At 45.1% G+C, this 13,953-nt stretch overlaps 1 protein-coding gene across 2 annotated transcripts in view; it reads right to left on the reverse strand.

The window, feature by feature from the left end:
* Positions 1-2,583: 2,583 nt before the first annotated feature.
* Positions 2,584-13,953, reverse strand: part of TTC9 (tetratricopeptide repeat domain 9) — a 28,881-nt gene continuing 17,511 nt past the window's right edge. The window contains exons 2-3 of one of the 2 annotated variants that reach the window (XM_053384659.1): positions 11,555-11,737; positions 2,584-3,683 (exon numbers count right to left, since the gene is read on the reverse strand). In XM_053384659.1, the coding sequence (XP_053240634.1) occupies positions 3,604-3,683; positions 11,555-11,737 (263 nt within the window). In that variant the 3' untranslated portion in view covers positions 2,584-3,603. Of the gene's footprint in view, positions 3,715-11,554; positions 11,738-13,953 lie in introns of both variants that reach the window. The other variant, XM_053384668.1, reaches the window with a different exon arrangement.

A 13,953-nucleotide genomic window follows, 5' to 3' on the forward strand; every position in this document is an offset into this window, starting at 1 on the left:
TGGAAAGGGTTGGGTATTCCTTTCTGCATGGGCCACGTCCTTAGTTTGGTTGAAAGCCAATCAAGTTCTTATTCCTCTCATGCTTTGTCTTTGACGCACCCTGTTACTTTTCTCATCAAACTAATTTTTCAATTGAGTCTTCTTCATTTGCTGTGGCTTAAGAAACAAAACGGAAACCTGTGTGCTTGAATGCGCGCACACACACAGCCAAGCAGCTACCCACACATATATAATGGTTGACAGAAATTTATGCCTGCCCAATAGCAAATGTGAAGTGAGTGGTATCATTACATCTGCAGGTGTTCTTTCATTTCCACCTACGGTAAATATTAATAGAAAAAGCATCAAGTCACGCAATCATCTTCCACTTCAAAGCGAGTAACTTTCCTGTAGTTCACTTCTTTTCTTTGGAAGGCTTGTCAAGACCTGGATCTTTGTTCAGCTAGGCATCCTTCTGAGCAAGTGAATGAAGTCAAGCTAAGAACTTTATGAAGGTAGCCATTTAGAAACTTTTAAAGGGCAATTCCATCTGATAACAGTTAGAAGTCTCTGTGCAACTTGAGTATTGTTGTTTTCAATGGATAGGCAAGGGGAGTCAGTCTCTGTTTGTGCATCTACACTGCCTTCACTCGGGGCCCGTTCCAATCATGTTTTGTTCTACTCTGTCTGGGCAATGGCTTGCCTCTTTCTCTGTATGTCTTTGGTCTCTTCAAACGCAAGCAAATGCATGGTGAAAAAGCTGTCCAACGGCTGTAGCAATTTCACCAAACATCACCTGTGACTCCCCCCTTTTTTTAAGGGTGGGAGGAGTTGCTACATGTGTGTTTCACTGTATCAGGTTTGTGTAGTCAATATTATACTTGAAGGCACTCTTGTGTGTCTTCACCATGTCAAGGGGAAACTCTGAAAACTGAAATGGATTCTGGCATGCTTAAAAAAACAACCCATGGAGGCATATTATTTATCACACAGGGATGTAGGAAGGCATGATAGGCCAAGTGGGGTTTTGAACTCTGGTCTCTCATGTCCTAGTCTGACGCTTTAACCACTACACCACACTGACTCAACTTCCCACTGACAGCTCTCTGCTCCATGAAGAAAAGGCAACAATGTTCCTCGTGGCTCACTGATTCACAAAGCTAAGACAGTTTCTGCTATAAGTGTTGCTAAAAAGAGAGAAAAATCCAACCTTGCTCACCAAAAGTGAGGTCCCAGGTCCATACTGCCACCATACCCTCCAAGTGTCCTGATTTTCAAGGGACAGTCCTGGAATTATGAAAGCCATCCTGACTTCTGATTGGATCCCACAATGTCCTTGTTTTTCCTACGAGTGCTGCTGCCACCAAGCTCAGGGAGCAGGATGAGCTGGTGCTGCTTCTGAGCGGTGGCGGCAAAGGAGCATCCCATGCCCTCTCTATGGCCACTGCTGCTGGCCTCCTCTCTTGGGCAGCTCATAGCAGCTGCTGGAGAGCAGGTGAGGAGGAGGAGGAGGAGGAGGAGGAGGAGGCGGCTGCTGCCCCAGGGCTCAACCCCACATGACACACTGGCTCTGAGGCAGGGCCACCCTGGGCGGGAAGAAAAGAGGAGCAGGGTGGACTGCAAGGAGTCTCGATTTTTTTAATTACAAAAAAAATGCTTTCTAATCTTCTCTGTTTCTAAAATTTATTTACTGGTGTGTGTTTTTCTTTTTGTAAATCTAACAAAGAACAAAATAAAATCAGGATTAAAGGGTTTTCTCAGGATGGTGGAGATGTGCTACTACAGAACAAGGGGCACTGCACAAACCTCAAGAAAAATAAATAGCCCACAGCTTACAGAAGACTGAAAAACATGACCTACAAAATACTGTTTCATCATCGGGATGCAAAGACAGCATGAGGATTTTGACTGGCCTCCAGCCTATAAATACGGTTTAGGCCAATTTCATAGTGTTGGATGTAAAACCTGGTATATCTGTGAGGAGGTACTTGCATGGTAAGATGTGACAGGGACACTTGCCCATAAAACAGGACCGCTATTAACACTTAGCATGATAGGTTTCCGTCTGCTGCTCCACAGGGAGCTGTGTAAGAGTGCTGGGCTGTGCCCCCCAAAAGCATTTTTTTAAATGACGAAGTGCTACAAGGAAGAGAAGTGTGTTTCTATCATTCACACTGCAGAAAATGTCTGAGAGCTGGGTGATTATGACACACAACAGCATTCCACTCGGCAGTAATAAATGTGCCTCTGAGTGAAGAACTACATTTTTAAAAGGTGATTTCCATGAGAGAGAACATTAAGAAAATGTTTAGTTTCCCAATGAAATAAGTGGGCCTAAAAAGCACATGCGCTTAATATTGTAAACGGCCCTGTAGTCCTTGGATGAAGGGCGATATAGAATTTTAATAAATAATAATATTAATAATGGCTTGGGCCAGGAGAGGGATTTGGACGGGAGGCTTGCTCCATCCCTCCTGTTTGGCTCTTTGGATTAAGGCGTCTTCACTGCATAACCGTTTCCTGGCATCAGCATTCCCCGTACGAATGAAAGAGAGACGAGTCAGAGAGGCACTAATACGAGACGGAAGGATTGCAGACTCAGTCCAGCGTACCAATAATAATATTTAGCACTGTACAAACATCAACTAAACAAATCCTCACAACACCCCCTGTGAGGTAGGGAGGCATTCTAGTCCCCACTGTACAGATGGAGAAACTGAGGCACAGAAAGGGTAAGTGACTTGCCCACGGGTGGTTATCGAGATGATGGCAAAATCATAATTTGGTGCTCCAGTTTGCACTGTCTGAGCTGAGACTAGTTACATGGTCATGCTGCCTCTTCAGGTCAAAGGGACCAGGTGCACCTTCCAAAAAATATTATTATTATTATTATTATAATATATGGGGTTGCTGCCTGTTAAACAACATGTATTTGATATTAGTTAACCATTCCACAGTTTCATTCCCCAAACAATACAGTGTCCTTTCACATTCTGTTTCAGGTTCTTCCATATCCCTAAAGCCCCACCTAGTTTTTGGACTCTATAAAGTACTTGCTTAAAGTACATTTCTCCCCAGTGTGCTTTCATCAGAATGTATTGCCAAATAAGCCTCTGTGGGATAGGAGGCCGCTTTTTGCTGCAACTTAAAAATCTGCAGGTGTAGGAAGCTGCCCAACGGGGGTCTGGTTCTAGTGAGGCGGCTGCAGACTCTCAGCCCTCCTTGCTGCCTCTGGATTTGAGAAGAAAGGCTGATCATCCTTCTGTTTGCTGGTGAGTGTGACAGCAGCAGCGAATGGTAAAAGCACAAGGTGGAGGAGATGGCCTTCCATTGCTCCCTTTGAACCTTTGGCCAGAAGTCCCGGAAGGCCATTGGCTGTATCGATTGTGCTTTGAGGGCTTCGATTTGTGCCGTCAAGCAGCCAAAGCCAGAACCAGGATTTTGAGTCTCTTCTTTCTAATACCAATGAACAACCCCACCCCACCCCACTCCAGCTGGGATCAAAAGTAAAGCAGGAAGTTGGTGGGAAGAGACTGTCAGCTAAGGTGGAGCCATGAGAGAGGAAAAGTCCGCTTGAGGGGCGTTCAGGGGAGGAAACATCCTCTCATGCAGTCCGACGCCTTCTCACAAAGCTTCTTTTTCCCTCTGGGAACATCTGCTCAGCTTCATCTCTGTCAACTGGATGTACCGCACGACGTTGGTATCTGCAGGGGGAAGAGGGTCAAAAGACACCAGCTTAGGCACAGCCACCAGTCATATTAGAGCAGGCATAGGCAACCTCAGCCCACCAGATGTTTTGGGACCACAACTCCCATGATCCCTAGCTAACAGGACCAGTGGTCAGGGATGATGGGAGTGTAGTCCCAAAACATCTGGAGGCCCAAGGTTGCCTATGCCTGTGTTAGACCATAGTTGTTAAGTGTGAAATATGCATGATTGAGACATTGGGAGGCCATCAGGTTGGCGAAGGCTGGTCTACATGCTGCAGGGATCACTAGCAACACCATGGCAGACATGTGGCAGGCTCTGTCCTCCAGATTATCTGCTTTGTGCCATAGAACTCAACAGGAGCCGCTGAGAAGTGAGTCCATTCCAATCAACATAACCCCACCCCTTCATCTGCATAACCCCACCTGGTTCTGTTTCTTGGACCTATTAGACTTTGCTGAGTGACTCCAGGTGAACATGTCAGAAAAGCAACTACAGCCTGAGATGTATCCTTCATGGAAGAGAGGAACTGGTGCAGAGCAGTGGGGAGGACACACACACACACACACGGGAGCACAACTCTGGGACTTTTTCCAGAGCAGGAGCAATGATGTCACCTGCCAGAGAGCCAGGATAATTGATGGGCCCTCTTTGCTGAGTGAAGTGAAAACCTTTGCATCTGACAGGTTAGCACAGAGGGAGCCAGAGAAGAGGGAGATCATCAAGAAAAAGCTGGGTGCCTCTTTTCCTTTCCTACCTTGAGCTAGCAGTTTAAATGTGAACACTTCTTTGTGCAATCATTTTCATTTCTAATTAAAAGCTCAAGGTTGCATTTCAGCTGGCTGAAGGTCTTTTGTTAACGCTCACTCTGTTTAACAAGTTGAACTTATGCAGTCAGAAGTAAGCACTGCTGAGTTCAATCAGCCTTACTCTCAGGTCGCTCTGCATGCTAGAACTTAAGAAGACACCTGCTGGATAAAAGCAGGGCTATTTTTCAGCCGGAACTCAATGGAACTTCTTTCCACCACCTCTCAGGTGAGCGCCATTGCCGTTATTAAGAGAACAAGGGAGGCATTCCTGGAGAGTTCTGGCACCTCTTTTTCTAGAAAAATAGCACTGAATAAGAGCAAAGGTCGGTAACTTGTCTTCACAGTGGCCAACGAGATGCCCACAAGCAGGTCCTGCGCACAATAGCCCTTGTCTTCTTGCACCTGCTTCTGAGACACAAGTGATCCTAATAAACTGATCATTATGCTATGTAATGATTTTTTTGTGGTCTGCATTGTGTGTAAGCATGGATTAATGCGACTGCCTGAATTTTTAGATTTTGCTTGGGGCACATCTTGGAGGGCACTGTCATGATGAATCCTTGCACTTCAAATGCAACACCAGCTGTTTTATCAAAATGCACTATCAAATGCCTCCTAGCCATGGTCAGGCTGTACCTCTGGGTACAAGAGGGGTGCTGCCTTTGCACCTTGCTTGCAGGCCTTCTGGAAGTTTCTGGCTGTTTAACTGTTGGAAACAGGATTCTTGATGGACTTTTAGACTTGACAGTCTAACAGGGTTCTTGGGTTCTAGTACTTGCTTCACAGAATATGGCAAAAAATGCTTTCTCTGTCTCTGGAACTGTTTGGAATTGTGGCCTCTGTTGCCTATCTTTTCTTTTCCTCTACCCATGCCCTTCTTCACCTCCCTTCTCAATTTCCCCCCACCCATCTTGCTAGGTAAATGTTAAATGCTCAGGAAGTTATGATACTATGCAGATGCTGCTGCAACCTTGCAGTGTTCCCGGCAAACTGTGCCCTGTAACGTGATCATGCATACAGGAAGGGTGGTTTTAATTACTGAAGTCAAGTGTGCGCAGATTCATTGTCTAAGAAATATGAAAACTGAGATCCTAGCAGCTAACCTTGGGGGGAGGGAGACAGAAGAGAACAAGAAATCTGATTCTCCACCTGCACTCAAGGTGAGCGCCCGTGACATTTTGCAGTCCAAAGTGACAATACTGCATGATCAAAGAACTGTACCCAGGGATCCCTTACAAGGTCTTAAAAGTTCTTGGGCTACATATCTCCATTCACTTTAAAAAAAATTCTGATGACCTTCCCAGTCTCAGTACAGTTGTACCTCGGAAGTTGAACGGAATCTGTCCATTTGACTTCCAAAACATTTGGAAACCAAAGCGCAGCTTCTGATCTGCAGCCAATCGGAAGCCACAGAAGCTGCATTAGACGTTCAGCTTTCAAAAAAAGTTCGAAAACTGGAATATTCACTTTCGGGTTTCAATTGTTTGGGAGCGGATTCATTTGACAACTAAGGTGTTCAACAACCAAGGTATGAATGTATATATTTCAGAACTTCACTGTTGTTTCTCTTTAATGCACCATCTCCCTCTGTCTACTGGTACTGAGGTGTAGCCTGAGAAGAGTGATAATATGGGTCAATGCACCGAGCTGTTAACCAGAAAGGTGGCAGTTTGGGCTCACTCAGGGGTGGCTGTGGGCAGGATTCCTAGATGACCCTTGGGGTCCCTTCCAACTCTACAATTCTATGATTCTATGGTCTGTATATCTAATTCTTTCCTAGCCTCCCTTGGTGACCACCATCATCTTGTCAGCTGGATCTTTGGAGCTATTTTCTCCGTTTAAATGCTATATCCTCAGTTCAAACAGATAAGAGGTATCATTTGTTGGGCCAATAGTGCAGTCTTTGCCAACTTGATACAACAGGGGCTGAGGAAGTTGTAGCCAAAAAGACCTGTGCACATATTGAGTATATCTATTTCCTATCTTAAGTGTCCCAGTTTTTTGTTTTTGTTTTAATGTGGGTATTGCTGTTGTACTGTTTCCTATTTTTGTATTGCTGTTTTCAAATTTTATTGTTTTAATTATCTGCACACCACTTTTGAGAGTCCTTGGATGGAACAGCAGGATCAAAATAAATAACATCATGGGCAATTAGGAAAATCTGTGCATGTTTTACTAGCTCTGTGGCTAATCAGCTCCCTTCAGCACCCTTCATATTAAGGAAAGAAAACCGGATTTGACTCCTTGCTGAAAATTTCAAATACGTGGAACTACAATGTAAGTCATTATACTCCTAATGGATCCTAACCCCCAAATGGAACCAAAGTAATGAATGTAGCTTCCTCTCTTATCCTCTGTAAATTTCCTCATGACATACATTTACATCTTGAATGTATGCCAAGTGAACATAGTGTGCATTAATTGCCTAGGAATGCTAGGAAATCACACATGCTGAAGCTTGCAGCAACCAGATACCTAAATGTGGAGGGAGAAGGGGGAATAGATGAAAGTTCAGCCCAGTAATGTGTCAATTGGAGACCATCAGCACCACAAAAAAGAGAAGCAGTGACCCACCACAGCACATATCCATCCACGTAGATAAATTATCAAAGACATTCTGTTTTCAAGAGCTAGGGGCAGAATAGAAGCAAGTTAACATGCCAGAAGACAGCCTCAGTGCTTGCTAGCTAAAACTCTCTCAGGCAAGTCTTAGCACAGAATCTCAGACTTTTTTAAAAAAACAAACAAACCACTTATATTCTCAGAAGCAAAGTCTGAAAGATCCTGCAGGGCCTAGTCCTTCCCCAGCCACCTGCAAGCCCCTATCCCCGTGAAAAGAAACTCTTCACTGAAATTTTGATCCAGGCTCTTTTTGCAAACATTTCCATTGATAATAGGCCCTCTTCTCTTCTTAGGAGTATGAATGGCTTTGCATTCAGTTGGAGTTGATAATACTGCAACTTAACATCCCTTACCTCTTTTCCATTTGGTTAATGCCTTGCAATGCTGCATTTTTTCATCAGAAAATTTGTACCATTTTATGTGTGTGCTGGGGCACCCACAAGAGTGTTTGCTGGTCTGGGAATGTGTGCTGCAAAGGCACCAAGTGTGACTGCAAGCACGGCAAAGTGGTCACAGCCCACATCACTGCTACAATATTTTGTGATGGCCACCGACTTGGGACAGCTTTGAAAGTGATAGACAGATTTCTTCATGATAAGGCTACCAATGGCTGCTAGTCTTTATGGTCGTGTACTATCTCCAGCATGCTTCCGAACACCAGTTATTGGAGAAACACCAGTGGGGAGTGTTGCTTCTGTGCTCCTGTCCCACTTGTGGGTTTCCCTGGGATATCTGGCTGACCGCTCTGCGAAGAGGATGCTAGACTAGATGTGCCTTTGGTCTGCAGGTCTTATATTCTAAAGGAGCTGACGTACTTGGGAAATAAAGAATGCAAGTAAACAGTACATTGCTAAACTGCCAATAGTTCCACCCTTTCTCTGTTACTGCCCCACATGCTTGATACTGCCTCCTTGAATACCTGCGTGATGCAACATCTCTTAATTCCTTCGGTTCCTCCTCCATACCACCTTTTTTGTGAAGCTTTTGGTACAACCTCCTAGTCTTCATGAACCTCTGCGACCCAGCCTGTAACTAAGCCTAAGTACCCGCCACTGAAATAGCTGCACATGACCCCCTTGTTTACCCCTTCCTCCCCTTCCCTCTGTTGTTTCCCATATGTCAAACTGTTAACTCCGTGAGGCAGGGACCCTATCCTCTGGTATGTTGAAAAGTGCCTTGTACTCTGATGGCGACAAGTAGAAGAGGAGTAAGAAGAAGACATTATCACCATCACAGTTCTAGTAATAATATCCTCTATTCGGCCCCTCTCCTGTAAGTTCTTGGATTCCAAGTCCCATCTGCCTGGCTGGTGGTCAGGGATGGTGGGAGCAACATAAAGAGGAGGCCTTTCCACTTTTCTGTAAATATAGGACTGATGGTTGGGGCCAGCCTCTGCCTACCTTTCCAGAGAGGAAATTGCCAGAAATTAGTTTCCTGTTAGGTATGCTGAGGCTCTCTATACAGGGAGATCCTTGCAGAAGAAGAAGGGTCAAAAGTTTCAGCTGTACCAACAGCCTAGCTCATATCAGGAGTACGAGAAGCTACCACAACTTTTTAATGGCCTCCTGTCCTCCTTCAGATTGCCTTGTTTAATGAGGGAACTGCAGAATTACCTCAGATCCCTCTCAGCTTGTTTTGTGGGTTGAGGTTAAAGGGCAGGGAGAAAAGCAATTTGGGCAGGTTAGTTTTCAGCTCTGTAAGCCTTTGGCAGGAAAATAAATAGCTTTAAGAGATTTGCTTCACCACCAGCAGGCTTTCAGAACAGAGGAGCCTTCTGTGAAGCAAACTCCTGCTGGCCATTTAAGAAATTCTTTTGTTCGGGGAAGTAATTTTCCACCGGCTTGTCCTAATGCATCCTTATTAAATAGATATACTCAGACAGCACACTCTTGGGATACTTCAAGCGTGAGGCCTCACAAAAAGCTAAGGAGAAATAAATGCCACCATTTCACAGACAGAAAAACTGGGGGCAAGGAAGGCTAGAATGGTAGTTAGAGTCATAATAAACATTTATATAACACATTACTGTTGAAAGTGCTCCAAGTTTCTTATATCACCACTCCAGCCTTTTTCTTTTTCTAAAAAAGAGCTGTCTCAGTTCTTCTTGGCTGCACCACTCTCCCCTCAAAATGCAGAGATCCAGGAGACATTTCCAATGTTTGGAAGACACTGACAGGTATCTTCCTCTGGCAAAGCCATGAGGGGCAACTGAACAAGGGCTGGAGGACAGGAGGCATCCCTGTAGCCAGATATCCAGGACCCAAATAGCTAAAGCTGGGTCAAGCAGGGCAGGACCAGGGACAGCTCCCAGGGCAGACCCACAGCAATAATGGAAGCTAAATAAAAGCCTTGAGGTCAAACAGAGCATCTAAATTAAGGGTGGCTAACCTGTGGCAACTGGTCCTGATTTTTTTGAAAACAAAGAGATGGACCACCATGATTTGTTGGCAGTTTCAGATCAGTTCTCTTTCTCTCTTTACATAAACAGAAACTCACTCTAGTCTTTAAACATTCTTCTCAAAAAATGTGGTTTAGAGGCAACTTATTTTTAAAAAGTAAACAATCACCTATTATATAAATGAATAAAAGCAGGTTGTATGCCATAAAAGGGAAACAGAGATGTGTAGAGGGGTTATAATTCTGATGCAATGTACAATGGCTGGAAAAACTGACCTGTATCTGAACTTTACGTGGACCTCAAGAAGAAGAATTGAGCGTAATTCAATTCTCTCCTCTCATTAGTTGTCATCTTCACGAGGCATTTCCTGGAACTAACTGAAAGGCAGAGGAGGGATGGTAGCCTCTAATCTAGCCAGGCTAGTTGAAAGGGTGTATAAACACACTGGCTGAGTATGTATAGGGTGTGCAGCTGCTCAGGCCAAATGGAAACCGCTTCAGGCAGAATGCTGCCCAAACACGACAGATGGAAACAAAATGCCTCACATGGGATATTAAGAGGACAGAGCGAGCCTAAATTTGTTGCATGTCTTGTGGAAAACGGAACACCACGCATCTTGCATTTCTTTGACTAAAGTAGAGACCTTGACCTCAACCCATCTGGATATTAGAGTCCCAATCTATGGGTCCTTATGAGCAGATCCCGCCCCTGCTCCATTCATTTGCCAGTCAGATGCTTTCTGGTGGCAGTTTTGATCGCGCTGATAACTGATGGAGGCGGCATCATGAAGGTGACTCAGCACCTCTGTCCAAAAGAGGTCCCTGTGGAACACCTTCCCATCAGATGTCAAGGAAATAAACAACTATCTGACTTTTAGAAGGCATCTGAAGGCAGCCCTGTTTAGGGAAGTTTTTTTAATGTTTAATGTTTTATCGTGTTTTTAATATTCTGTTGGGAGCTGCCCAGAGTGGTTGGGAAAGCCAGCCAGGTGGGCGGGGTAAAAATAAATTATTATTATTATTATTATTATTATTATTATTATTATTATTATTATTATTACCACTACTACTACTACTACTACTACTACAGTGGTACCTCGGGTTAAGTACTTAATTCGTTCCAGACATCTGTTCTTAACCTGAAACTGTTCTTAACCTGAAGCACCACTTTAGCTAATGGGGCCTCCTGCTGCCACCGCGCTGCCGGAGCACGGTTTCTGTTCTCATCCTGAAGCAAAGTTCTTAACCTGAAGCACTATTTCTGGGTTAGTGGAGTCTGTAACCTGAAGCGTATGTAACCTGAAGCGTATGTAACCTGAGGTACCACTGTACTACCAAAATGGACTCTGCCAGCAGTCTTTAGGTGATGTGCCTGTAATGCAGCGAGGGCCAACGCATGTACTATCCTTGGTGCGGAAAGGATTTATTCTGGCAGAAAGCCAATTATTTTTAAAACATGTGCCACAGCTTAGTGGTCCCCATGACATGCATAGGTGAAGTTCCCCAGGTCCATTCCTTGCCAGCCTCACTTTTAAAGTCCTCCGGTACCAGGGCTGGGAAAGACCCTCTATCTGAGGCTTCAGAGTTGATGCCTCTCAGAGCTGAATGGGTTAGAGTTGGGTTTTTGCTTCTGAGGATCAGCTTTGGAGAAAGTGCTCCAAGAGGCAGGTGAAAGCCCTTCCTGCTAGCAATTCCCTTTGTGAATTGTGAGTGCTCCCAGCTGTCTCTTGAATCAGCACAGGAGGCCTATCCATCATAGCCTATCTGTGCGGAGGCACCATTATGTTATGTGTTTCCCTGCTTCTATCATTATTTGTTGCTGAAATGGTGCAGGGAAATGCTGCATGCGATCATGTTATGACACGAGTAAACGGGGAGAGGGAGGAGAAGGCATCACATTGAAGTGGCAACTCCATCCCAAGTTTAATACCTCCTCCTGACTTTTGTGTGTGCTCTCTGTGGATGACAAATGTGAAAGGAGCAGAAGAGAGCACAAATTCAGATGCAACCTGACAGTGGTTCCTCCTCACCACCAGTACCTGTTGGCTGTCGGGACCTTGCTTCTTTCAAGTAGTAAAGTGCCTTGTTGTAGTCTCCCAGGTGGTAGAACGCTACGCCTGACCGATAGAGTGCCTTGAAGTTCTCTCCTTCCTTCTTCAGTACTTTCAGGCAATATTCCTTGACTCTCTCATAATTCACCAGCTCAGCTTGAAGGAGGCAGGCTACGAGAGAAGAGGAAATGAATGACAACGTGAGGCTGTTTAGAGAGCTGCTCTTTCCCCTTCTTCACCACTGCTGGGGGAACAGTGAGCGAGAGGTGATGCTGATGACTCAGGAAATGGCACAGCCATTTAGCCTGAGCATCAAATCCAGTTTGTCAGTCCTTAATCTCAAGAGAAATGGCCTATTATTAGATATTTCAGTAAACATACATTGGTAGGTGTTGTTTTCCTTGTAAAAGAGGCAGGGATTCTCTGTGGGCTAGGAAGCAAACATTAGAAAAACAGGTAGGTGGCTTTGAATTAGCAAAGGAAAAGTGAATGTGGGCAGTGAATTGTGACCGGCAGTTTCAAAGCAGAGCAAAACAAAGGGAGGACTTAAAAAAACAACACCTGAACATAATAGGTTACTGAGTACAAAGATACACATTATTCCTAATCTTTCTCACTCTTGTGATTTCTCTTTTGATGTTGTGAGTTATGACTAGAGAGAATTAAAAAGACGACAACACACATGCACTAGCAATGCTGCTTCCTTATGTTATAAGGCAAAGGGGATTTCTAAAAGGGTGAGGATAGGAACCCAAAATTTGTTCATTGTTCAAAGTTTGCTTTGGGCAGGTCTTATTCATGGACTGCACCTGCAGACTCACCCAACTCTCTATACCCCTCTAATAATACTACTACATAGCACTTTAAAGTAAAGCTTTTCTCATACATTATCTTAGTATCCTTTATCCAAGTTGCCGGGTCAGTATATAACACCCCCCCATATTGCAAATGAGGAGCGGACTGAATTGCCTAAGAGTTCATGGGAGAGACAAGATTTCTCCTGGGCACTCCCAGCTCAGCCTCTGAGTCACTAAGAGCTACTCAACAACTGCTGAAGAAGCAAACCCACTGCGTACACAAAGTGGCAATTGCATAGCAGGAGGTTGTTTTCAGGCTTTGTGGGCAGGACTCATTGGTGGGGCTGCGGTTCAGTGCTAGAGCACGCTGCATTGCATTGCAAATGCATATTTAAAGGTCCTGTCTTAGTTTGGCCCCTGAGCTGATCCAAGCAGAAGAAGACTGTGCAGAGCAGGGACCAGCAGGGGTGACACTGTCCAAATGAAGAACATCAGTGCCTGCAGGATCAGGCCAATGGCCCATCTAGTCCAGCATCCTGTTCCTGTAGTGGCCAACCAGCTGCTCGCAGGAAGTCCATGCATACAGGACCTGAGGGCAAGAGCACCCTTGCTGCCTGGGATTCCCGACAAGGATTGCCAAGGAATTGTTTTGCAAGCTTCCCATGCAGCTTTAACCCTCTCTTCACTTGCTCGTCTTATGTCCTTCGCTTCCAGTTCAGTGCAGCCAATCATGAAGCCAGCAGGGCAGGAAGCAGCTGTCTGGACTAGTTACATCTCAGAGAAATGAGCTTTACAGACTGTATCCCTGTGGTGGTTGTGGGGAGATGTAAACCTGTAAAATGGTGGCTGTCATCAGAGAAGGGCACACACAGCAGATTTCCATAGCAAACTATGCTGCGGTGCAGCCTCAAAAATGATGTGCAAAATGTTTCTTTTATTCACTACTATTCTCTCCTGCTTGTCAAATGCTGATTTCCTGTCCCCACTTCTAACAGAGCTTGAAATGATCTGCCTAGGCTTCCTCTCCCCCTCCCTCCCTCAACACTTTTGCGTTTAAAGTGTGAATTTCATGCTAGAGCCCTTGACAGCTTGGCGACTGCTATTCTATATTTATGTGTCGAATAACAGGTACAGCATTGGCAGCAGCTGCCCTTGAGGTATCCAAGAGGCCCGTTCAACAGCACTGGAGAGCAATCCCTCAGCATGGGATAGTCTCAGAACGGTCCGGAGAAAGCAAACTTATACGAAGTGTGAAAGGTGAAGAAAGGCAGTGCTACGGGCATCAACACGTTTAGAGTTAATTATCTAACAGGGAGCTTTCTTTGTGCCAAGTGAAGACATCAGTCCATTGAGCTCAGGGTTGTCTACATTTAGGATGCAGAACCTGGTGGCCTCCAGATGTGGCTGGATGGCAACTCCCACCACCCCTGCCATTGGCCATCGGGGCTGGGGCTGAGGAGTTGGAGTCCCAACAACATCTGCAGGGGCCACAGGTCCCTCACCCGCTCATGGACAGCAGCTGTCTAGGGTTTCAGAGAATAATTTTCTCCAGTCCTACCTGGAGATGGCTGGAATTGAACCCATGAGTGT

Source organism: Podarcis raffonei, chromosome 1 (assembly GCF_027172205.1).
Source record: "Podarcis raffonei isolate rPodRaf1 chromosome 1, rPodRaf1.pri, whole genome shotgun sequence".
Taxonomy (NCBI): domain Eukaryota; kingdom Metazoa; phylum Chordata; class Lepidosauria; order Squamata; family Lacertidae; genus Podarcis; species Podarcis raffonei.